Source organism: Perca fluviatilis, chromosome 5 (genome assembly GCF_010015445.1).
Source record: "Perca fluviatilis chromosome 5, GENO_Pfluv_1.0, whole genome shotgun sequence".
In the NCBI taxonomy this organism is placed as follows: domain Eukaryota; kingdom Metazoa; phylum Chordata; class Actinopteri; order Perciformes; family Percidae; genus Perca; species Perca fluviatilis.
The window spans coordinates 37,480,163-37,507,268 of record NC_053116.1 but is presented as its reverse complement, the minus strand read 5'-3'; the positions used below and the strand labels follow the sequence as shown (position 1 = coordinate 37,507,268).

At 43.0% G+C, this 27,106-nt stretch overlaps 1 protein-coding gene across 2 annotated transcripts; it reads right to left on the bottom strand.

Annotated features, from left to right (window-relative positions):
* Positions 1-1,982: 1,982 nt before the first annotated feature.
* cdk16 (cyclin-dependent kinase 16) lies at positions 1,983-26,730 on the bottom strand. Of its 2 annotated transcripts, XM_039801421.1 has the most exons (17): positions 26,579-26,730; positions 21,153-21,347; positions 16,657-16,812; positions 14,942-15,060; positions 13,897-14,025; positions 13,212-13,268; positions 12,953-13,067; positions 11,988-12,082; positions 11,665-11,727; positions 11,366-11,489; positions 10,739-10,859; positions 7,553-7,650; positions 7,367-7,472; positions 5,750-5,792; positions 5,219-5,309; positions 5,047-5,121; positions 1,983-2,679 (listed from the first exon to the last, which is right to left on the bottom strand). In XM_039801421.1, exons 2-17 carry the CDS (start codon positions 21,274-21,276, stop codon positions 2,642-2,644), a joined length of 1,554 nt encoding a protein of 517 aa, XP_039657355.1. In that variant the 5' UTR covers positions 21,277-21,347; positions 26,579-26,730; the 3' UTR covers positions 1,983-2,641. The 2 variants fall into 2 exon arrangements, with proteins under 2 accessions (XP_039657355.1, XP_039657356.1); XM_039801422.1 differs by lacking the exon at positions 16,657-16,812.
* Positions 26,731-27,106: the final 376 nt, after the last annotated feature.

Sequence of the window (27,106 nt, the reverse complement as noted above, 5' to 3'; positions counted from 1 at the left end):
TGAAGTTCTCAATCTGTTTAGACTTCTCTATGTTGGCTGGTTGTCAGCTGACTGTTGGCCAAACCTCGGCCACGTGTCAGTCGACAGTCAGCCAAGTGTCGGCAGATGGGCAGCCTACAGTCGGTAGATTGGCGGCCTAACGTCAGCCGTTTGTTGACCTACTGTCGGCAGATTGTCGGTGGACTGTAGACCGACAGACTGTCTAGTGTCGGCATATTGTCAGCAGATTTTCTGGCCTACAGTCAGCTGAGTGTCGGCATATTGTCAGCAGATTTTCTAGCCTACAGTCGGCTGAGTGTCGGCATATTGTCAGCAGATTTTCTAGCCTACAGTCGGCTAAGTGTCGGCATATTGTCAGCAGATTTTCTGGCCTACAGTCGGCTAAGTGTCGGCATATTGTCAGCAGATTTTCTGGCCTACAGTCGGCTGAGTGTTGGCATATTGTCAGCAGATTTTCTGGCCTACAGTCGGCTCATAGTGCGGCATATTGTCAGCAGATTTTCTGGCCTACAGTCGGCTGAGTGTCGGCATATTGTCAGCAGATTTTCTGGCCTACAGTCGGCTGAGTGTCGGCATATTGTCAGCAGATTTTCTGGCCTACAGTCGGCTGAGTGTCGGCATATTGTCAGCAGATTTTCTGGCCTACAGTCGGCTGAGTGTCGGCATATTGTCAGCAGATTTTCTGGCCTACAGTCGGCTGAGTGTCGGCATATTGTCAGCAGATTTTCTGGCCTACAGTCGGCTGAGTGTCGGCATATTGTCAGCAGATTTTCTGGCCTAGAAATTAGGTTTTGAAGTGTCGGCATATTGTCAGCAGATTTTCTGGCCTACAGTCGGCTGAGTGTCGGCATATTGTCAGCAGATTTTCTGGCCTACAGTCGGCTGAGTGTCGGCATATTGTCAGCAGATTTTCTGGCCTACAGTCGGCTGAGTGTCGGCATATTGTCAGCAGATTTTCTGGCCTACAGTCGGCTAAGTGTCTGCATATTGTCAGCAGATTTTCTGGCCTACGTTAACGTTAGGCTACCGCTCTGCTTTCTGCTCAAGACTCGGCTTAAAGCCGTTGTTGTCATATAGCAACCGAGCGTCTCTAGCCAATTTCAGCTGCACAAGCTACAAAATACCTAATCAGGCGGTATTTAACTCCTAATAAGACTGTAGAGACATGCCTATAGGTAGCAGTATACAGCGCTATGTGTACGACTTTTTCATTTGGTTACAACAAAGTCAAAAGTGCTTAAAATTGTAGAAAACCACAACGTTTACTACGTGTGATGCACGACGTAGCCATCTTTGAAAGTGAGCTCGGGGTCCTCTGAGTTCAGACGACTTGACGAGTCGTAAATACGACCTCGAGGGGGGCGTTCTTTTTGCAACTTCCGGGTCGTAACTCCGGAAAACGACTCGTAAAACGACTTTGGTGGACAAAAAGAACGCACCATTAGCTGCGTGTCGGCAGACCGTAGGTCAACTGCAGGCTGAATCACAAAATTCGAAACAGATTCAGAGTCTCATGAAGAAGGGTTAACCCTTGGCTGACTGTCGGCTGAGCCAATCAGAGCCTTCCACTGTCCTGTGACATGTCATGCAGTTTAGGAAGGAGGGGGCGGTGATGTCACTGAGGCTGTGGTGACATCACTTCATCCTCTCCCGGTTCCCGAAAAACAAAAACAAACAAAAAAAAAAACTTACTGTCCTCCAGTAAAAACCAAAACAATAAATCCTGTTTAAATAAAATTCTCTGTGATAAACTGCTCACGGCTGTTTACTGCCGACTTACAAGTATAACTCTATATATTTACAATATCACTGTACTTTTTACAGTATTAGTATATATATATTACAGTAAACAGTCTTGAGTGTACGACACACACACATGCAGAACAGCAGAAACCAGTTACACACTTTCAAAATAAAACAGTCAAAGTTTCTTTTCTTTCTGCAGATTTCAGTTTGAACAAACATGGCTTCTCCTGCAGCTGTTTGAGAGTTTCAGTCTGTTTTTATAATAAATAACATCGACGTGTAAATGCAATACTGTTCAATACTTCCTACAGATTATAAAGACCTTTAAACTTTAAAAATGACGTTCTTCATCAGCTCTCTTCAGTCACATTCAGTTTATATTTAGAGTATAAAACAGGTGGTTTTCTGCAGCACTTCCTGTCTGAACTGATGACGCACGTTCACGTCTTTCAGCCGTTTTAAATCGAAACTTCAGTGGACGTTGTTTACAGGATCCCGTTGAGAGTCTTACGTGTTTAATCTGAAAATGGAAGACAGAATTCACTCCAACACATGTTCTGTTAAATAAGCTTTAACCCAATCGTCCCTTCTGATTGGTCGGATGGCTGCTGTGATTCATTATTGCATCGGTCCGTCCATTTTCTTCTCCCCTTGTCTTGATAAAGCAATCGCTTCAGTGCTCAGTTTGATTTCTCCCTTTGTTTTACTTCCTGTTCCCGTTTAAAAAAAAAAAAAAAAATCATCACCTTCTTTTCTTTCATATTCCCTTTATTTGGCAGACTCCTCTTCCCTGTAGGTGTCTGAAAAGCTGACCTCGCCTCCACCACGATGTCCAAAAAGCAGACTCCGCCTCCACGATGATGTCAGAAGAGCAGGCTCCGCCTCCACGGTGATGTCAGAAGAGCAGACTCCGCCTCTTGGCCGGACTGTTCGCTGGACGGAGAAAAAAAAAAAAGCTTTTATTTTGAACTACAAAAAAGGATTTTAACTAAACAAACAAGTCATATGTTTGTGACTCGTATTGTTCCCACCTTTCATGCTGTGTTGAGAAATTTTATGTACAAATGTATGCGTTGCTTAACTTATTCAAACAATTTAATTATAATGGCTTTAACTGACCCCACACAGAGCGATGCCAGGTACACTTCTCGCTTTTGGAAACATCGGAACAAATGTCTGTATGTGTTTTAATCACTTTGATCTCATGAAATTCAATTTATATAACTTGTGTTGCTGTGTTTTACTAGACTGGGTAAACCCAGCCCGATCTGCTGGCGATTTGATTTCACCCTGCAGCTTAGGCTGGGAACCTGTACGTAGAGCTGGGCAATATCTCAATATTATATCAATATCGTGATATGAGACTAGATATCGTCTTAGATTTTGGATATCGTGATATGACATAAGTGTCTTTTCCTGGTTTTAAAGGCTGCATTACAGTAAAGTGATGTCATTTTCTGAACTTACCAGACTGTTGTAACTGTTCTATTATTTGCCTTTACCCACTTAGTCATTATATCCACATTACTGATGATTATTTATCAAAAATCTCATTGTGTAAATATTTTGTGAAAGCCCCGATAGTCAACGCTACAATATCGTTGCGATATCGAGGTATTTGGTCAAAAATATCGTGATATTTAATTTTCTCCATATCGCCCCATCTATTTGAGTATACCTTTATATATCCTGCGTTTTTAATAAAAAATTCATTTGAAATTGCGGGACAAATCTGAAGTTGGAAAAAGGTACATTGCAATATATCGCAGAATATTGCAATAGGCTTAAAATCGCATAATATCGTGATCGCGGACATAAGTATCGATGATATCGTGACCGTGGAGGCTCTGGTTACATTCCTGCACCTACCGAGTAAACTCCGATAGTAACGCTGCTACCGATCGTGGGATTGGACAATTGCCGCTTTGGCGGATGGTGACGGACTATGTCAATTGCGCAAGTCATTTGAACTATGCCCGTTGATCACCCTCTTGTGCAGCAGAAAATACAGAGCAGAATCCCAAGACCAAGATTGAGCTTGGTCTGGTGATAGCCAGACTAGTGTTTTACATATTTTTAGACTGATATGGAGATGTGTGTGTCTGAAATAAGAAGTTGAATTGAAACCGCTTTGTTTTCAGATTGAAACTTTTGTTGCAACAGAACAATCTCACCGTAAGATCCACGTCGTTGTTGTCATGGAGCTGTAGACAAAAGCTCCAGAGAGCTACTAAAGTAGTCGAAGAACCAGACGAATGTTCGGGAGCTCACGTTTTATTTGCTCTGCATACGTCTGGTCACCCCTCCCGTTTAGTTCAATACTTTATTGCCATGTCAACACAGTTGATTGGAATTTGTCTTGGTGCCAATCCGGTTAAAAAAGGCAATACATACGTAGGAACATACAGCACATAAAAGATAATCACATAGACAATCATTCAAACCAGTACAAAGCTGTAAAGACCTTGTGCTATTGCAACTTCCCATAAAAAGTCTTGTGCAGTCTATAAAGTGCATTTGAATAAGGTGCAATTAGTACAAGTTTACTCTGCAAGGTGCCTGAGCATTAAGGAGAACTCTCTTTCCAGAGGGCAGTAGTTGGAAGACGGACCTGGCAAGGTGGGAGGGGTCGTCTAGCACTTTCTGCGCTTTATGGCTGGTCCGCGTGGCGTAGATAGAGGCTACAGACCCTAAAACTGTAATATATATAGTATTTAAATGGAGTCTGCTGAGTTTGGCAATAGCGATTTTGGGGCTGTTTCACGTTAAACAAAAAGGATCTTACTCTTTAACTAAAAGGTCTATCTCTGTATGGATCCTCTCCATTATTTTGTCACTTAGAATAATCACCTGAGCCTGACAGCGGCAAAAACAGCACTTTTAAATTTTAAACTAGCGAGCTACACGCTGAAAATGTCAAGTTTTGAAGAATATTTGGACGGTGCAACAAGGCAGGCCTGCTTGGTTAATTTGAGGAATGATTGTAAAGATTGAAAAAGAATACGTTTACGGCATTTCCTCTCTAATTGGAACATTTGCGACCAATTGGTGGGATTGCTGTGGACGAAGTACACACGGAGATACACTGGTAAGACGCCCAAGACGATTGTGATTGGTTTAAAGAAATTCAAAAAACCCAGAGCCTTTTTTTTGCCTCCTTTTCTCCCACCTTACTCCACAGCGATGTGGATATACTGTAGGTCTGGCAATGCAAGACTGTGTCTGTCTGTCTGTCTGTCTGTCTGTCTGTCTGTCTGTCTGTGTGTGTGTGTGTGTGTGTGTGTGTGGTGTGTGTGTTACCTGGATCAGGTGTGACTGCTGGTCTGATCGTTTCTTTTTCCAGTTGAATCTCCGGCAGACTGAAGATGGACGTGGCTGAAACAACATGCGGGGTGACTTTGCGATGTACACAGCACGCAGTGACATCACGGATTAAAAAGAGGGGTCAAAAGGTCAAGGTGTTTAAACTCACTGTCAGCTAGCGCGGTCACTTTGTTTCCAAGGTTACTGAAATAACGATGATTCATCGACTCGGCTGCTGAGATCCTCTTCTTCCCTTCAAACTAAAAAGTTTGAAATCAAAACGTTATCGGATGCCAGAACATGATGTCACAAAATGATGTCACATCCTGTCCTGATCCCCACAGTCTGACATCGGAGGTCAGCTCGTGAACATTAAATCATTATCTCAGTTCAAAATCTCTGAATACAAACAGTTAATTGGATTAAAAAAGACATTCACAGAGTGCTTCACATGAGAAAAATTGTTAAAAAATGGAGACCCAATAACTGTAAAATGAACAAGCAAAAAGATAAAATCTTAGGATATGTTTAGACGAAAAATATCTGAATAAAAAAAAGCAAAAGTGGCGTTCGTTGCGTTCTGACTTTTTATTCCCCTTTAGACGAGCGTTATGGGGGGAAATCTGCGTGCACATGGTGACGCAAAAGTGTGTGAAATGCGATCCACAAAAAAAACAACAACAGTGAGATGTTTACTGACCTGCAGGAACTTTGACAACAGGTCCACTCCTTCACTGCTGAGTCTGAACACACACACACACACACACACACACACACACACACACACACACACACACACACACACACACACACACACACACAGTGACATCAACATTACATCGGAAGATTGGGAAGATCCAGGACTTAGCCAAAAGATTTTTGAACTTGAATTTGAACATCGACAACTTCTCAGTCCCTTCCCCCACTTTCCGCTAAAGCCCAAAACAGTCTCCTAAGCCCCTCCCCCCACAAGGGAGAATTAATGCGTGTGCATGAGCAGTGATTGACAAGCAGTTAGACACCCCACCCCGGCCCAGCAGTAAACAGATTTTCATTTCATTTTATTTATTTTTTTATTTTTATTTTATCCATTCATCCATTTATCTTGGAGCGTGCATTTCTTTAAATTCTTATTTTTTTATTTATGTCTTTCTGTTGTCTGAACACACACACACACACACACACACACACACACACACACACACACACACACACACACACACACACACACACACACACACACACACACACACACCTCAAGTTTCTGCTTCTGGGAGGTTTTTACACGTACTCATGTCAATGTGTGAAACTAACAACAAGGACTTTACTGTGTGTAGTACGGTTGTGTACTGTGTGTGGTACGGTTGTGTACTGTGTGTAGTACGGTTGTGTACCGTGCAAGGTACTGTGTACTGTGAATGTCTGTACTGGGTAGTAGTGTACTGTGTGATGTAGGTGTGTGGTATGTGGTGGGTTGTGTACTGTGAGTTCCGTGTGATGTTAGTGGGGTGAATTCGTGTTGTATAGGGTGTTTTCGTGCGTTGGTGTACTTGTATTGTCTGGTACTGGTCGAGGTTGGACTTGTGTGTAGGTGGTGGGTATGTGTGTGTAACGGTGTACTGTGGTAAGGTTGTGTGAGTGTGGTAGTGGTGTACGCGTATGGTAACGTTGTACCCGTGGTAACGGTTGTGTAACTGGTGGTAACTTGTGTACTGTGTGGAGTTGTGACTGTGTGGATGTGTACTGTGTGTGGTACGGTTGTGTACGAGTGTGGTAACGTTGTGTACGTGGTAACGGTGTAGAGTGTTAGGTGTGTATGTTGTGGTTGTGTATGTGTTACGGTTGTGTACTGAGTGTGGTAACGTTGTGTACTGTGTATAGGTCGTGTACTGTGTATAACGTTGTGTACTGAGTGTGGTACGGTTGTGTAGGTACATTGTGTAGTTTTTGTGTAACGGTTGTAATGTGACAGTGTGTTTGTGTCGTACTGTGTTAGGTTGTGTTGAGTGTAAGTTGTGTACCCGAAGGGTGTATTGTACTGAGGTATGGAGTGGTTGGTACTGGTGTGTATGGTTGTGTTGTGGTACGGTTGTGTACTGTGTGTGGTACGGTTGTGTACTGAGTGTGGTACGGTTGTGTACTGCGTGTGGTACGGTTGTGTACTGTGTGTGGTACGGTTGTGTACTGTGTGTAGTACGGTTGTGTACTGAGTGTGGTACGGTTGTGTACTGTGTGTGGTACGGTTGTGTACTGTGTGTGGTACGGTTGTGTACTGTGTGTAGTACGGTTGTGTACTGTGTGTGGTACGGTTGTGTACCTGGGAGTGTGGTTACTCAGTCTCTCTGCTCTGTACTGAGGATAGTTGTATGCCACAAATTCGTCATTAGAGCTGACCCCAGGCCAGCTCTGCTCTGTGGGAGTGCCTGCACCAGAAATACACACAAAATACATCAAATACACACTTTTTAAATAATAAAAATAACAGAAGCTGATTGGTTCTCACCCAGCAGTTTAAAGATGAAGTGAAGCTCCTCCTCCACCGTGGAACCAGGAAACAAAGGTCGACCTGTCGCCATCTCATAGAAGATACACCCAACACCCCTACAGACAGACAGACAGGGAGAGACGGAGTGACAGACACACAGACAGACAGACAGACAGGCAGGCAGGCAGGCAGGCAGACAAACAGATAGGGAAAGACAGACAGACAGGGAGAGACAGACAGACAGATAGACAGACAGACAGACAGGCAGACAGACACAGACAGGGAGAGACAGGGAGATACGGAGTGACAGACAGACAGACAGACAGACAGACAGGCAGACAGACAGGCAGGCAGGCAGACAGACATACAGGCACACAGACAGACACACAGACAGAGAAAGGCAGGCAGACAGACAGAGAAAAGCCGGCAGGCAGGCAGACAGACAGGGAGAGAGGATTTGCACCGTAATATTTTTATTTGTAATCTTCTGCATGTGTGTGCTGCTGTGCGTCCCTGTGTGTGTAACAAGCATAGGGCCCTATCTTGCACTCAGCGCAATTGCCTTTGTACACCGACGCATGTATCATTCCTATTTTGCACCCGACGCACAGCGGACTTTTCCCTCCACAGACGCACGTCGGTAAATTAGGGACTGTATTTGCGCTCCCGGGGGCGGTTCAGCGAAAAGAGGAGGCGTGTTCCGGCGCGAAACGTTACTTTGTGCTATTCTGCAGTTTCAGAAAACAATTCCGCCACTGACCAGGAAAAACCTGGTCTAAAGTCAGTGTGTGCTAGTCTAAAGTCAGTGGCGCTAGTCTAAAGTCAGTGCGCTGTCCAAAGTCAGTGGCGCTAGTCTAAAGTCAGTGGTACTAGTCTAAAGTCAGTGGTGCTAGTCTAAAGTCAGTGGCGCTAGTCTAAAGTCAGTGGCGCTAGTCTAAAGTCAGTGGCGCTAGTCTAAAGTCAGTGGCGCTAGTCTAAAGTCAGTGGCGCTAGTCTAAAGTCAGTGGCGCTAGTCTAAAGTCAGTGGCGCTAGTCTAAAGTCAGTGGCGCTAGTCTAAAGTCAGTGGCGCTAGTCTAAAGTCAGTGGCGCTAGTCTAAAGTCAGTGGTGCTAGTCTAAAGTCAGTGGCGCTAGTCTAAAGTCAGTGGCACTAGTCTAAAGTCAGTGGCGCTAGTCTAAAGTCAGTGGTGCTAGTCTAAAGTCAGTAGCGCTAGTCTAAAGTCAGTGGTGCTAGTCTAAAGTCAGTAGCGCTAGTCTAAAGTCAGTGGCACTAGTCTAAAGTCAGTGGCGCTAGTCTAAAGTCAGTAGCGCTAGTCTAAAGTCAGTGGTGCTAGTCTAAAGTCAGTGGTGCTAGTCTAAAGTCAGTGGCGCTAGTCTAAAGTCAGTGGTGCTAGTCTAAAGTCAGTGGCGCTAGTCTAAAGTCAGTGGCGCTAGTCTAAAGTCAGTAGCGCTAGTCTAAAGTCAGTGGCGCTAGTCTAAAGTCAGTAGCGCTAGTCTAAAGTCAGTGGCGCTAGTCTAAAGTCAGTGGCGCTAGTCTAAAGTCAGTAGCACTAGTCTAAAGACAGTGGCGCGTTATTCAGATGCTATTTTAGGGGTGCATGCTTGGCCATAATGTAGCGTGTGCACAATGCGCATATACTTCTCATCTACAGCAGTTCCCATTTTTGCAAACCATACATAATTACAAAGGAAAATATTACTGAAAATGCGCTTCAGGTGTTTGGATCGATCAGGAGGCACTTTACAGTACAGTCCTCAAAAAGTCGCAGCATTCTTTGTGGCTTGTTGTGATTTACACAACATTTCCATGAATCATGGATGTGTTGATGACATAAATGAGGAAATATTAGAGGACTTAAGGAGACGTGATGTTGAACTACGGCGGGATCTTATCCGGGAGTGGCAATGCGCTCCTGATGGAGCGGGTGGACGGAGATGGAGTGGGGGGGGGGGAGATGGAGTGGGGGGGGAGGAAGGGGCACAACAGGTGCAGGTGGTGCGTTTGGAGGCCCACGCTCCATGGCTGCAGCAATCCTCTCCAGACTTGAGGAGACGCGCCCGAGAGGCCGCAGCAACATCGCCACCCGGCCAAGACGGCGAAGGCATTTATTACTTTGCTGCATCTCGCATCGGCAGCTCCCGCTGGCGTGCGCCAGGCAAATCCGCCGTCATAATAGCAATCCGCCATGGAACAATACGCCTGCTCTTAAAGGGAATGTGAGATGACGCTCTGATTGGTTTATTGCACGTTACGCCCAAACCACACCTAGCTACTTCAGACCAACCCATTTTAGATTTGCGTCGGGCGCAAGACTCATTTATCCCGCCGGTAAAATAGCGACAGCGGCCGAGATCCGCCCACAAAGCTACTTGCGTTTTGCGTTTCATACTTGCGTTTCAGATCGTTAAAATAGGGCCCATAGTGTGCGTGCGCTGTGCACGAGCCTAGGAGCATTTTACTAATTTTACTAACTACTGTTAAAATAACAATGAAATGCTGCGTTACTGACTTTAGACCAGGTTTTTCTTGGTCAATGGAGCGATCACTTCCCGCTGCCTCAAGATAGCAATACTCCCAGAATGCACCTGAACACACCTCCCTGTAAGACCAGCACGCCCAGAATGCACCTGAACACACCTCCCTGTAAGACCAGCACGCCCAGAATGCACCTGAACACACCTCCCTGTAACAACAGCACGCCCAGAATGCACCTGAACACACCTCCCTGTAAGACACACCGCGAATGCACCTGAACACACCTCCCTGTAAGACCAGCACGCCCAGAATGCACCTGAACACACCTCCCTGTAAGACCAGCACGCCCAGAATGCATGACAACTGCGTCAGTCTTAAACTAGCAAAGACACTTGCGTCGGGCTTTGCGCTGCGCCGGGTGCAAGATAGGACCCCACGTCTTCAAGGAGGTCTCGGTACGCTTGTTTGGTCCGCTTTTGTTGCGCATCCGAGTGCGACTGCCGCGTTTACACCTGCCCAAACGAACCGCACCAAGGGGGGAAAACAAACTCTAGTGCGTTTCAAACGAACTCAATGAGGCAGGTGTAAAAGCCCCCGTTAAGATTCAGTTCATATCTAACACAGACAAAGAATGATTGTTGTTTTGACAACAAGGTTTTGTCAGCTGGTCACAGAGTCAACATCGTGTAGTAGTACTACGGTTTACTACAACAGGACTGCAGTACTGACCACATGTCGATGTGAGTGGAGTAGTCAGTGCTGCCCAGCAGGATGTCCGGAGGTCGGTACCACAGCGTCACCACCTCATTAGAGTACGTCTTTGTTGGGATTGACTTCGCTCGAGCCAAACCTGAAACACACACGCACGCACACACACACACACACACACACACAGTGACATCAACATTACATCGGAAGATTGGGAAGATCCAGGACTTAGCCAAAAGATTTTTGAACTTGAATTTGAACATCGACAACTTCTCAGTCCCTTCCCCCACTTTCCGCTAAAGCCCAAAACAGTCTCCTAAGCCCTTCCCCCCACAAGGGAGAATTAATGCGTGTGCATGAGCAGTGATTGACAAGCAGTTAGACACCTCCACCCCGGCCCAGCAGTAAACAGATTTTCATTTCATTTTATTTATTTTTTTATTTTTATTTTATCCATTCATCCATTTATCTTGGAGCGTGCATTTCTTTAAATTCTTATTTTTTTTATTTATGTCTTTCTGTTGTCTGAATTATTCCATTTTCTTATCTGACTCTTGTTATGTGAAGCACAGTGGTCAACTTCTGTTGTGTTTACTTGTGCTATATAAATAAAATGAAATGAAAATGAAACAGATGCAGTGAACTCACCAAAGTCTGCCAGTTTGAGCTCCCCCCGCTCGTTGATCAGCAGGTTTTGGGGTTTAAGGTCTCTGTGGAGAACTTTCCTCTGATGACAGTACGACAGACCTCGCAGCAACTGGAAGAGAAAGAGCTGAGGAGACGAGAAAACAGCAGAAAGACTCACAGGTAAAATTAATTTGAACGGTTTCAGATTCAATAAATCCAGGTCAGAGAGCTGCTGTCGGGAGTCTCGTTCAAATAAAACCGACAAATATGTTAAAGCCTGCGGGGATTTCGATTTAATTCGACATTAAAAGTTTTCTCACCTTGACGTTGTGAACATGGATGATGTTTCCACAGTCGTCCAGATACTGTTTCAGATCTTTGTCCTGAAACACACAACAAACATGATTAAAGGCTCAATACACCAAATAATGACATGAGGGGTGTGTGTGTGTGTGTGTGTGTAAGTAAGTAAAGTTTATTTATAGAGCGCTTTTCACAGATAAAAATCACAAAGTGCTTCACAAGGTACAACCACATTAAAATACATTGGATGAAGATAAAACATTTAAAAGGTCAAAGATAAATTAAACCCAGTCAACTGTGTGTGTGTGTGTGTGTGTGTGTGTGTGTGTGTGTGTCTCACCAGATACTCAAACACCAGCGTGAGGGACTTCTGTGTGTGGATGATGTCATGAAGCGTGACAATGTTGGCGTGTTTCAGATCCTTCAACAGGGACACTGAGGGAGAACACACACACACACACACACACACAAACACACAGTCAGTCACACACACACACACACACACACACACAAAGTCAGTCACACACACACACAGTCAGTCACACACACACAGTCAGTCACACACACACACACACACACACACACACACACACACACACACACACACACACACACACACACACACACACACACACACAAAGTCAGTCACACACACACACACACACACACACACACACACACACACACACACACACACACACACACACACACACACACACACACACACACACACACACACACACACACACACACACACACACACACACACACACACACACACACACACACACACACACACACACACAGTATTAGACTTATATGGGCGTAATTTACAACCATCCCAATAATCCATTCTGGGCCTTTTCCAAGGTATTTTTTGGAGAAAATAATTTCTGGAGTTTTTTTCCCCGAAGTTTTTGTTGCTTCTTGCGGAATTTTTGGGGTTTTTAGCCTTTTTCCGAAAAGATTTTTTTTTTTGCGCATTTTCAACATTTTTTTGGGTCTTTTTTACAGTTTTTTTTTCCCGACTATTTTTCACAATAAAATAATAATAATAATAATAAATTGAATTTATATAGCGCTTTTCACAAACTCAAAGTCGCTCAAAATGAAACATAATAAATAAAAGACATAAGAAAAAACACAGGTGCATAAAATCAGACAGCCAATAAAAACCCTTGTCTAAGTAAAAGACTGTTTGAACAACATAATACTACTCGTGTTGGTATCGAAAAAGTTCAGAATCGGTACAAGTAAAACTTCTGATTGATACCCAGCCCTACTGTAGTATTAGTACTGCGGTACCTTCTCTGATGGCAGTACACGGAGCTCCTTCTTCATGCTCCAGGCGGATTTCTTTCAGAGCCACCAGGTTATCAGTCAGTTTACTGCGACCTTTATACACTGTAGCGTAGGTCCCCTGCAGAGAGACAGGCAGACAGAGAGAGAGAGACAGGCAGAGAGAGAGAGGGACAGGCAGAGAGAGAGAGAGACAGGCAGAGAGGGTTTTATTCCATTTTTTTGGTCTGTTCAAATCAACAGTTACAATTAGGCGAGTCCTCACCTCTCCCAGTTTGTCCAGTTTGATGTATGTCTCCAGTTTCCCAAAACCAATCTCTGACTGCAGAGACAGACAGACAGACAGACAGACAGACAGACAGAGAGAGGGAGAGAGACAGACAGACAGACAGAGAAGGGGAGAGAGAGAAGGGGAGAGAGAGAGAGACAGAGACAGACAGAGAAATAGAGAGAGGGAGAGAGACAGACAGACAGACAGAGGGAGAGAGGGAGAGAGAGAGAGAGACAGACAGATAAATAGAGAGGGAGAGAGACAGACAGAGGGAGAGAGAGAGAGAGGGACAGAGACAGACAGAGAGACAGACAAACAAAGGGAGAGAGAGAGAGAGAGAGAGAGAGAGACAGACAGACAGACAGAGACAGACAGAGAGAGGGAGGGAGAGACAGAGGGAGGGAGAGAGAGAGAGACAGACAGAGAGGGAGAGAGACAGACAGACAGAGGGAGAGAGAGAGATAGACACACAGAGTGAGAGGGAGAGCGACAGACAGGGAGTGAGATAGACAGACAGAGAGAGAGAGACAGAGAATAAGAGAGAGAGACAGACAGAAAGACAGACAGACAGACAGACAGAGAACACAGAGACAGACAGACAGATGAGATGGTTAACATAATCTGTATTAATTAAAACACCAGTAATAGGAGCAGGTAGAGTAGAAGCAGGTAGGCGCACCAGAGACACTCTGCGCAGCCGTCTGCTGATTGGCTGCTCGAACAACGCTGGACCAATCATATTAAACTTCTCCAGGTAACCGTCAGGAAGACGAATGTCGGCCGGTAACGAGAGGCGTTTGTTAATGTCCTGACAACAGAGAGACAGAGAGGAAACAAACAGTAAGATCATAATTAGATCATATGAATTATTACCACCAATCTCCATCAGGGGGAAGCAGTAAACTACTCTTTACATCCACCGTTTAACCCTCTGACCTCCGCAAGAGGAACGGTCCACCAGAGCTACGCTGGTATTTTTACTTCTGGTGATGTCATGTATTGCAGTATATTCAAGTTCTTATTATATAATGTGAGCCAATAAACCAAAACAATTAGTAAAAGTATTGAAATTGTGTCATAAATAAAAAAAATAAAAGGACGTTTTATAAAATTGTATGTGTGTGTTATAATTGTGTGTTGATGTGTGTGTGTGTGTTATAATTGTGTGTTGATGTGTGTGTGTGTGTGTTTTATAATTGTGTGTTGCTGTGTGTGTGTGTGTGTTATAATTGTGTGTTGCTGTGTGTGTGTGTGTTATAATTGTGTGTTGCTGTGTGTGTGTGTTAAAATTGTGTGTTCCTGTGTGTGTGTTGGTGTGTGTGTGTGTTAAAATTGTGTGTTGCTGTGTGTGTGTGTGTGTTAAAATTGTGTGTTGCGGTGTGTGTGTTTTATAATTGTGTGTTGCTGTGTGCGTGTGTGTGGTGGGGGGGGGTTTCTGTGTGTGTTGCTGTGTGTGTGTGTGTGTTGCTGTGTGTGTTAAAATTGTGTTGCTGTGTGTGTGTTATAATTGTGTGTTGCTGTGTGTGTGTGTGTGTGTGTGTGTGTGTGTGCGTTATAATTGTGTGATGCTGTGTGTGTGTGTGTGTGTGTTGCTGTGTGTGTGCGTTGCTGTGTGTGTGTGTGTGTGTGTGTGTTGCTGTGTGTGTGTGTTGCTGTGTGCGCGCGTTGCTGTGTGTGAGTGTTGCTGTGTGTGTGTGTGTGATGCTGTGTGTGTATATATGTACCTCAGTTGAGATCTTCTTGTTTCTCAGTCTCACTTTAACTGGACTCTGAACGCCGTCTGAAGAAGAAGCCAGATCACTTTCTCCGTCTGAACTCATCTTCACATCCTCATGGACGATCTCTGAACACACACACACACACACACACACACACACACACACACACACACACACACAGTATTTGACTTACATAGGCGTAATTTACAACCCCCCCAATAATCCATTCTGGGCTTTTTTCAAGGTTTTTTTTATAATTATTTTAATTTCGTCGCCTTTCTGGAGGTTTTTTCCCGAAGTTTTTGTTGCTTCTTTCGGAATTTTTGTCGCCTTTTTTGAGGGTTTTTAGCTCGTTTTTGTTTGTGAATTTTCAACGTTTTTGGGTCTTTTTTTTTTTACAGTTTATATTCAGCTCTACGTGAGCCCAGTCTCTGTGCATAACTTAGAATTTTTCCTGCATGCCTCTACGATGTGTAACACTAAACAGCCAATCACAAGCATTATTAGATCTTGGTAGGAGCACGCTGAATGCTTATTGGTTCAGTGACACTGATGAGATTTACTCCTTAGGTATTGAAATTGGGTACTGAATGACGAGGCATTTTTCGATACTCAATACTTTAGAGGCAATTCAGTCGGTGCCTAAAAAGTATTGAATTCGGTACCCAGCCCTAGACAAAATGTGGCCAAGTTGGCTCAGTGCGTAGAGCAGGTGCGCATATACTGAGAGGTTTATGCCTCCAGGGATCGAGTCCTACCTGTGGCGATTTTCCTGCATGGCTTCCCCCTCTCTCTCTCCCCCCTTTCTCACCTAGCTGTCTTATCGATTAAAAGGCGGAAAAGGCTAAAACATAATCTTTAAAAAAAAAAATAAAGTGACATGACACTGTCATGAACGTGTCATAAACGTTTATGACATAAACCTTCTGTCATTAAGTGTCATTCGGTTTTTGTCATGATAAGTTAGCAGTAGCGGAGATAGCGGAGATAGCGTCAGCACCATCGCTGTCCATCAGCTGTCGCTGTCCATGGTGCTGAAACGTTTTTACTTGATTGGCAAACTTTGTTCTTTGTTCGTCAATACAAACTTGTCAAAAATGTGGCTTTTCTTAGTGTTTTATTTGACATATAGCCTGACTTGGCTCAACAAGTTTTTTTTTTTTAACGGTTTTAATTTTAAAATGACTTGGTAGCAGAGGTCCCCATGATGAAGCTCCGCCCCCACTGTGCTGAGAGTCTAGCTCCGCCCCTGCAAGTTAGGGTCAGAGTTCACGTGTTTACGTGTTCATGTGTTCATGTGTCATGACCATGTCATGTGTTCATGACATGGTCATGACACTCTTATGTAGATATCTTCAAGTAAAGTGTTAGTAAACAATGTAATAGAGAAAAATGATTATTTTGCGCATTTTGTCTCGTGTTCTGAAGGGGAATTCAAAAAGTTCAACGGGTAAAGTATTAAAGGAAATGTCAGTGCAAGGTGTTTTCACTGTTGATGTGATAAATGCAACATCGTTGCAAAAGTCAATGAGTAAATAATCATGCTTTCAATATTTAACATAATAACTGTGATTTATGATATTTTTTCCCCACAATCGAGCAGTCCCACTTTGAGAAACACTGACACCATTTTTTTTTACATTTTATAGACCAAACAACTAATCCATTAATCGTGAACGTAACGGACAGATTAATGGACGATGAATGTGCAGTTTTAGTACCCAGTCGAGCGGTGTGGTTGAGGTAGGAGCTCAGGCTGCGTCCGAGGCCTCGAGGTTTCCTCAGCGAGCTGCTGTACGACTGAAGGAGAGACTGAACGGAGGAAGAGGAACCTCGCACCTTCAAACTTCCAGAAGAACCACGAAGAGACATCACCTCTGATGGAGGGATGAGGGAGGGATGAGGGAGAGATGATGGAGGGATGAGGGAGGGATGAGGGAGAGATGATGGGATGATGGAGGGATGAGGGAGAGATGATGGAGGGATGAGGGAGGGATGAGGGAGAGATGATGGAGGGATGATGGAGGGATGATGGAGGGATGATGGGATGAGGGAGGGATGATGGAGGGATGAGGGAGAGATGATGGAGGGATGAGGGAGGGATGATGGAGGGATGAGGGAGGGATGAGGGAGGGAGGAGGGATAGAGGGATGAGGGAGGGATGAGGGAGATATGATGTAGAGATGAGGAAGAGATGATGGGGAGATGAGGGAGAGATGATGGAGAGATGAGGGAGAGATGATGGAGAGATGATGGGGAGATGATGGGGAGATGAGGGAGAGAAGATGGAGAGATGATGGAGAGATGGAGAGATGATGGAAGGATGATGGGGAGATGATGGAGAGATGATGGAGGGATGATGGGGAGATGATGGAGGGATGATGGAGAGAAGATGGAGAGATGATGAGAGATGATGGGGAGATGAGGGAGGGATGAGGGAGAGAAGATGGAGAGAAGATGGAGGGATGAGGGAGGGATGAGGGAGAGATGATGGAGGGATGATGGGGAGAAGAGGGAGAGAAGATGGAGAGATGATGGAAGGATGATGGAAGATGAGGGAGAGAAGATGGAGGGATGAGGGAGGGATGAGGGAGAGATGATGGAGGGATGATGGGGAGAAGAGGGAGAGAAGATGGAGATATGATTGAGAGATGATGGAGGGGATGATGGGGAGAAGATGGAGAGAAGATGGAGAGATGAGGAAGAGATGGAGGGAATGATGGAGGATGTTGATTGGTTGATTTTGTGGAAAAAGGAGAAGAAAGAAAATAAAAAATAAACAAGTGTCATCAGATCAGAGCAGCAGATTGATTCACTGATTGATAGTTCCAACAGACAACCAATCAAAATCATAAATCCAACCAACCAATCAAAATCATAAATCCAACCAACCAATCAAAATCAGAGGGAGGAGTCCCTTTAACTGACTTTCTTAATACCAAGTTCTTGCATACTTGGAAGTTCGGACCAGTGGGTTTGATGCATGCAAGTGAAGCCAAAACATCTGGATTCCTTTTTTCGGTAGCTCTGATCATGCTGATGTGTGTTCAAGTGTTCGTTTTTGTGATCAGTTTGTTTTTTATTAGTTATTTGATGGTATAAAAAAACGGGGTGAAACATCATGATTGGCAGCTGGGGATTGACTCACGATTGGTCAGGCGGTGGGTGTGTGGGCGGGACTTTGATACCGCGGCTCCAATGCCTGATCACTACTGCGCAGACTCTGCCTCCAACGTTACCAGATGGCAGCGCCAATATTCAGGAGATTTTGGATTCACTTATGGCGATATGGCCTAAGAAAAAAATCCCTGATTTTTTCACAAAAAATCCCCGATTTTTTCACAAAAAATTCGATTTAAGATTTAAATAGATTTTTTTTACCCCCCCTACTTAAAATCAATCTGCAGATGACAAAGACATTGTTCAAAACAAGTTTTAACTTTATTTAGTTTTGACTCATACACGCACGCACACACACACATTGTGATTATTCAAGCCAATTTTGGGGAAATATAACAAACAAAAAAAACGGATGCGCGAGATAAAGCTGTTTTCACACATACAGGTAATTCACTTCAAATCATTTTGACTTTAGTCGCGCAACCTTGCCCCTATTTTCACCTGCAGCTGAGTAACGTACATTAACATCTCATGGTCTCTTGAATGTAGCATACCTGTAGTAAGCTCCATCGTAGTAACTAGCGGTAAAAAGCCCGTTCGGAGCTACGGGAGCCCAGAGGGGAGCGTTGGTGGATGTTAAAGGAGCACGCTGACTTATCGGGACTTTATCTTATTCACCGTAACCCCCAGAGTTAGACTAGTCCATACGTACCCTTCTCATCTCAGTGCGTGCTGTAAAGCTGTCTGACGGCTCCAGTATTAGTTTAGCCTAGCACAGATCCTGCAGGTAACTGGTTCCAACTAGCCTACTGCTCCCAATAAGTGACAAAAGTGACAAAATAACGCCAACATGTTCCTATTTACATGTTGTGATTTGTAGAGTCACATCGGGTAAAAAAAAAACAACGTTAACATGAGACACAGCCATCTTCTAACCGTAAACAAACCGGGAACTATATTCTCAGACAGGTTTGCTGCGAGCATATCACTCTGCCCAAGTACTATATTCTTCCGCCTGAGAATATAGTTCCTGGTTTGTTTACGGTTAGAAGATGGCTGTGTCTCATGTTACGTTGTTTTTTGTACACGCTGTGACTCTACAAATCACAACAACAAATAAGAACATGTTGGCGTTATTTTGTCACTTATTGGGAGCAGTAGGATTACTGGAACCTGCCTGTTCTGTGATTGGCTGATGCCGCTGGAGCCGTCAGACAGCTTTACAGCACGCACTGAGATGAGAAGGGTATGTATCGACTTGTCTTACTCTGGGGGTTACGGTGAATAAGATAAATTCCCAATAAGTCGGTGTGTTCCTTTAAGGAGAAAAACGATTTTCATTTAAACAAAATCTACGTTAACTACACATTCGAGTTAATTGACAAAATCGATTTATCGCCCAGCCCTAGCTTCACTTTTGTACAGCGGGAGGAAGTGGAGACATGTCGTCCATCTTTATATACAGTCTATGGTTTTGGACGGGGGAAGCCGCGGTACGCTAGCATTTGGAACAGCAGCGTACCTGATGACGTCATTGTTTCGGAAACTGTTCTCGGTTTGACACTGGAACAGGTCATAACACATTTTCGGTACAAAGAAAAACACACTATATAAAAGAAGGCGCAATACAGCGTACACTGTGCTTTCAGTGTCTGATTAACTAAACAGTAAATATTATTATATATAGTTATAGTTATTTTATAACTGAAAAACATTTTGGCTATGTTCTCTTTTTTTACACTATAATCCTACGGAGTAAACCGTGCCATCAAAAAAAGTCGTGGGTGCTTTTTTTAAACGCCACCGCCGACTTCTTTTCTGCAGCTCAGAGCGTCTTTTTGAAGTTGAACTTTTCTGACAGCCGACCAATGACAAGCGGAGTCGTTTCCATAACAACAAGAAATAATGGAGTTTGTTTTATCTAACATTAGCACCGCTCTCTCTCTCTGTTCTCTCTCTCACTCACACTCTCTCTCTCTCTCTGTTCTCTCTCTCTCTCTCACTCACTCTGTCTCTCTCTCTCTGTTCTCTCTCTCTCTCACTCACTCTGTCTCTCTCTCTCTCTCTCTCTCTCTCTCTTTTCTCTCTCTCTTTCTCTAGCTCGCTCCACCACTTTTTTTATCTAACGTTAGCACCTGTCTCTCTAGCTCGCTCCCACCACTTTGTTTATCTAATGTTAGCTCTCTCTCTCTCTCTCTCACTTTGTTTTATCTAACGTTAGCACCGCTCCACATAGCGCTCTTGGATACTGTAGCAGTAGCTGTTGTTATAGCAACAAAAGATGCTCTCGGCTGCTTTTTGGAACCAAAAAAAGCTGCCAGCTCTTTTTCTTCATTACAAAAGCGCTTTTTTCTTGTCAAAAAAAGACGCCAAGACTGAACATAAAATCACAAAATGTGTTCATTATTATAGTGTATAATTATTTTAGGAATTATGCATGAATGATATTTTTTAAACAAACATTTAAAAAAAAAAAAAAAAAACAACGTATCCCCTGCAATACTCCAAAGTACCCCTAGGGGTACGCGTACCCCCATTTGAGAAACACTGCTCTAAATGCAGCTGACAATATGGTTAGACATTTATTGAACAACCCTAATTGAGGATCAACAGGGTTCATACGCATTTTAACCAATACTTTTCCATGACTTTTTGGCAAATTTCCATGACTATGTGTTCCTGAAAATGTCAGTCGACATTATACAATAAGAATACTAATCTTTGTTAAAGTTCACCCTCAGAGGTTTAACTATAAAATGAATGATAATGTATGTGGTTCATAGTGGGATTCATCATATCTCTCTCCGAATAGAACATTAAGGTAAAGACGACATGAAATAAATATTTTATTAAACAAATTTTTTCATTAATCACATATTATTATACTGTGTTAATAAAAATTCCATGATTTTGCCAAAACTTTCTGAGTCTTTTTATGTTTCCAAAAACTTTCCAGGCCTTTTATGGAATTAGCATTTTTCAAATTCCATAACTTTTCCAGGTTTTTTCAAAACGTATGACCTCTGGATCAATAATCACATTCACCTGCCTGCTGACAACACCTGTGGGAGTTTACAGGCTACTGAGTGCGTGTTACCTGAGTCACTGTGTGATGTCGCTTCCTGGTTGATTGAGTCACTTAGCGTCCGGTCCCCTCCCCCGGCCCCACCCCTCCCCAGAGTGAGCGACAGCTGCCGTTTGATCTTCCTCATCCTCTCCATGAGGGGGGGCCGAGGGGGCAGGGGAGGGCGTGACTCTAAAGGGGGCGGGGCCGCCAGCCTGGAGACCACACCTGGACAGGTAAACACAGGAAAGGAAGATTAGATTAGGGTTCATACGCATTTTAACCAATACTTTTCCATGACTTTTTCGGCAAATTTCCATGACTATGTGTAGGGGTGCACCGATCCGATATTTGGATCGGATATCGGCCCCGATATTGCAAAAATAGCTGGATCGAAAAAATTAACAGATCCACGGCCGATCCAGTTTTTTTGTTTTTTTTACACTCCGTCGCAGCACCGGGGCCCCTGTTAACTGCGTACCCTTGTCACTCATGGTAGTAACTTTATAACACAACAATTAATAACCCACAACTAACTCTCTTAAAAGGATAAAACACCAAAGCATATAACAATTTGAGACTTAAACAGTTTCTAACACTAATAATTTACAAATGTAGCTACACCGCCGAATGGCATGCTGGGTAACATTACAGCTGCTAGCCTAGCTAGCCAGGTAGCATAACTGTCTGTTAAGCTGGGAGAGGCTACGGTCGCTACTGCACAAGAACCTAGAAGAAAGTTAGCTAGAGGATGAAGAAAGACCGGAGATACACCAGAACAACGTGTGCTCAAGAGAGGAGCCGTCTGTTGTTCCCAAGTTTTTTCTTTGTAACAAATCGGACATAATTTAGCCACTGTTGTTGCCCGTCGCTCTAACGTTACTCGGCCGTGCTAACGTTACTGTGCTAACGTTAAAGACCTGTCACTTCAAGCATGCAGCGGAGCAACGTTATGAATGCAATCCACCTCCGGTCTCGCTACAGACCGTTGAGAGAGACTGGTTCGGAGCAATGATTAAAACTCTGGATTTAAGATGTCTTGCCTCGCTGAAATACGTCCGCCAACCTACTGACGTTATTCAAACAGCGAAGGAGGCTGACAGCGGAGCTACGTTCAGTCCCCCACTACAACCACACTACAACAACCTAACTTACCTGTGGCCAAGGTAGTGGTTATACAGTACTAGCTTACAACTATTTAGTTTTGAAAGGGAAACGGTGTTAAAGTTGTTTGTATGTGTAGGCTATTCATTCGATTTGAGTTTATTTTACTACTTTGCAGTTTGCACAATACAAATAGTTTAGCTTCTGTAACTGTTTCATGGATTCCCCTTCAAACAAAGTTATTGTATAATGTTGTGGAGCCAAGCAAACCCTTAATCAAAGCTTTTAGTAAACATGATGACATTAACATGTTTTTGTGATATTCTATGTACTCCTGACAGTAGAATAAGCCATTATAAACCTATATAAAGGTGGCCCATTATTATGTATTTAAATTTATTTTAAGAAGTTTGATTACATTATATTTTCGATTTGAATGCACAATTGTTTTTTAAATAACAAATAAATAAGAATTCAATACATTACATCTATGTTATTTTGTCTTGGTTAGGACAGTAATGTTTAGTTAGGAAGGTCTGGTGCCTTTAGTGTCTTCCACATGGTGGAAGGAAGGTATGATGTGGAAGGTATACAGTTTATTATTAATTCATTAACGGTATCGGATCGGTATCGGGTATCGACAGATACACAAAGCCCTGGCATCGGTATCGGTATCGGTATCGGGACTGAAAAAGTCGGATCGGTGCAACCCTAACTATGTGTTCCTGAAAATGTCAGTCAACATTATACAATAAGAATACACATCTGTGTTAAAGTTTACCCTCAGAGGTTTAACATGAATAATAATGTCTGTGGTTCATAGTGGGATTCTTCATATCTCTCCCCGAATACAACGTTGAGGTTAAGACGACATGAAAATACATTTATTAATCACATATTATTATTAATCACATATTATTATGCTGTGTTAAAAAAAGATTCCGTGACTTTTCCAAAACGTTCTGGGTCTTTTTGTGTTTCCAAAACCTTTCCAGGCCTGTTATGGAATTAGCATTTTTCAAATTCCATACCTTTTCCAGGTTTTTTCAAAACGTATGAACCCTGTTAGATTTAACTTTACTGTCACTGTGCAGAGTACAAGTGCAAAGACAACGAAATGCAGTTTGCGTCCAACCAGAAGTGCAAAAAGAGCAGAAAAGTGCAATGTGATATACATGTATAGACAGGTGGATCATAGACAGGACAAGAAATCTAGTGCAGTGTAGACAGTAGTGTACAGCTGGCTTACAGAAGGTGGTTTAGAGTAATATAAATTAAATACAGGGCTCCAGACTGCGACCAAATGGTCGCATTTTGCAACCAAAAATTGAGTGTGCGCGACTGCATTTTACATCCAGTCGCACATGTGCCACCAGCAAATTTGCCCCCGTTTTTTTACACGTTAAATGTCGAAATGTAGGTACCTGAGCGTGTAAGCGCAAGCTTATCTGTCCTCTTTGAAAATTGACAGGGAGCGGTGCTCCGACACAAACACACACACACGTAGAGGTGCGATCGGCGCAAACTACGTGGGCTGTTTTGTTGAAGTCACAGCGAGTGATGCCGATAAAGTGGCTTCAAGTGTGGTTACAGTTTTTAAAAAGTTCCCACAGACAGCGTTTGCTGCTATATGATATTAAAAACAGTCACGGTGCTGTTGACGTTACACCTCCTCTGGAGACAAGCAGCAGGCTCAACAGTGTGCAACTGTGCCCTGGTGACTGACTGACAGGCTGAGGTTGTAAGGCAATGCAACTTTATTTCTACAGCTCCTTTCAGCAACAAGGCAACTCAAAGTGCTTTACATGAAACATTAAAGAGCAATTGAAAACGGTCATGATGAAAATACAACAGGCTAAACAAGTTACAGTGAGTAAGAAATGAATAATTATTCAATTTAATAGGTTGTAGGGATGGGTTTGGGAGGAGAGAGGGAGGGGTTATATTTTTATTTTTGTTTAATTTCTTTAGAGTGTAACATATTCTAATAAAATAACATAATGTTCTAAGTACATAGGATAAATTGGTTTGGAATTATTGAAAAATTATACAAACTGAAATAATTGTTTTGTAATTACACAGGGAAAGTAGCGAAAAAATTTACCATAATTTCAGGTACAGTACAGGCCAAAAGTTTGGACACACCTTCTCATTCAATGCGTTTCCTTTTTATTTTCATGACTATTTACATTGTAGATTCTCACTGAAGGCATCAAAACTATGAATGAACACATATGGAATTATGTACTTAACAAAAAAGTGTGAAATAACTGAAAACATGTCTTATATTTTAGATTCTTCAAAGTAGCCACCCTTTGCTTTTTTATTAATAAGGGAAAAACTTCCACTAATGAACCCTGACAAAGCACACCTGTGAAGGTAAAACCATTTCAGGTGACTACCTCATGAAGCTCATTGAGAGAACACCAAGGGTTTGCAGAGTTATCAAAAAAGCAAAGGGTGGCTACTTTGAAGAATCTAAAATATAAGACATGTTTTCAGTTATTTCACACTTTTTTGATAAGTACATAATTCTATATGTGTTCATTCGTAGTTTTGATGCCTTCAGTGAGAATCTACAATGTAAATAGTCATGAAAATAAACACACTGAATGAGAAGGTGTGTCCAAACTTTTGGCCTGTACTGTATCTGTACCAATATTGGTTCAGATGCCAAAGGTACCCAACCCTAAGGGTAATAGCCTAAACAACATATGTTTAATTTTAAGGTGAATTCATTGTAGTTGTAGACCAGAGTTGGTATATTTTTTTAATATTTTGTTTACTGTCATGACAGCAATGGTGCCTTCTATGTTGCATCTTCAAAAGTGACACTGAATTTGAAACAGCACATTGTAATTTCTGCATCTATTATCAAAGTATTTATTAGTAATACAGTGGAAATTAGTAGAAATGTGAATATTTGGTTAGCATGTTGATTTACGGTGCGTGTGTCCCTAGATTTTCTGGTTGCGCCCCTAAAATTTTCAGTAGGGGGCCACTGTGCTCCTAGTGAAAAAAGGTTATTCTGGAGCCCTGAAATATAAGGCTAGAATGCCCAAATATATAAGTATGTTTGTCAGTATGACAGCCAACCGGCTAACACCTGACTAAAGGCTAACTTATGGTTGTACGTAGTCTCTATGCAGAGCCTGCGCCGTAGCCAACGAGTTTTAGGAGCAGTTTTAAATAATCTAAGTGGCCTACGCCGTTTAGAGGATTTTTACTTCTACGTTGGTGTGCCTGCATCGTTCTAGCGTATCTCTTTAAGAGAATAGCATGGTATGGTATGGTGTGGTGTGGTGTGTGTGTGTGTGTGTGTGTGTGTGTGTGTGTGCTGTCAATCTTCCTCAATAATACCATTCGAATTCCATTTGATTTTCTTTTTAATATTCAAATAATATTTGAATATTTAATGCTCAAATGCAGCCTATTAAATAATATGTACTAAACTACTCATGCGTATGCATTGTTAATGCCACTACATACTATAAGCATGTGGTTGTTGTGTGTGTGTGTGTGTGTGTGTGTAAACATTAAACTATTTGGCAATTGTAGATTCAACGCAGAGCCATTAAATCAAGCTTTACTGACAGGTTATCTACCTGACAGATAACATGCTAACACAAGGCTGGCTGACAGGTTATCTACATGACAGCTAACATGCTAACACAAGACTGGCTGACAGGTTATCTACCTGGCAGCTAACATGCTAACACAAGGCTGGCTGACAGGTTATCTACCTGACAGCTAACATGCTAACTGAAGGGTTATCTAGCTGGCAGCTAACATGCTAACTGACAGGTTATCTACATGACAGCTAACATGCTAACACAAGACTGGCTGACAGGTTATCTACCTGGCAGCTAACATGCTAACACAAGACTGGCTGACAGGTTATCTACCTGACAGCTAACATGCTAACTGACAGGTTATCTACCTGTAACGTTAGTATAATGTTGTAACGTCACAGTGCACCAGTTTCACTGATTTCACTGAACATAAATAATTCAAGCTAACTACATGTCCCCAGCTAGCAGCTAATATTCATGTTTTTCTCTCTGATGCTGTCTACGTTCTGTGCGTTTTCTCTCTACATGTTTCCATATCAGTGTCGGGAGGACGGGACCCGTCTATGTCCTGTGTGTTTTCTCTCTACATGTATCTGTATCAGTATGTCGGGTGGACGGGACCCGTCTACGTCCTGCAGTAAATGTCATCAGTGTGTTATAAATAGCAGCGGAGGCGGAGCGGGGTTTAGCTCTGAAGCTGCTGCGCCGTCAAACAGCTCGGCCAGTTCGTAATAAAACGGTTTCCCCGGTAACACACGACGCTCGGCGGTGTGTATTACTCACCGGGAGAGTTTGTCCCGGTCGGTTCCGGGTTGTCTTCGGCTCGGTTCAGTCTGACAGAGTCTCGGGTCCTTCTGACTCCCAGTAATCTGCAGCCATGTTGCTGCTCCGCTCAGCTCCTCCGGTGCGTCGGTCCTGACCGACGGAGACACTCACCGCACCGTGAGTGACGTCACAGATGGCCGTGTCCCCGCCCCCTCCGGTACTTTATTTTTTTTTTTATAATTTAATTTTACAAACACATATAGAAACAAGTGTTGTTGTGCTTCAGTAATGTAGTCTATTATATGGAAGCCCATTTCTGCCAATGTGATGAAAAAAGATCATGTCAAGGTATTTTACCGAGACATAGACCTAGTATTTTTTAAATAATGACGTACTGTAGTATCACAAAATGAGTTAGTAATTCAAAAAATAATGAGCTTTCTCAAATTATACAGACTCGTTAATTTCAGATAGGCTACTAACTTAGTATTTTGAGAACATATTTATAAAAGTTATTTTGATAAAGGTTGTTATAATTTTGAGATA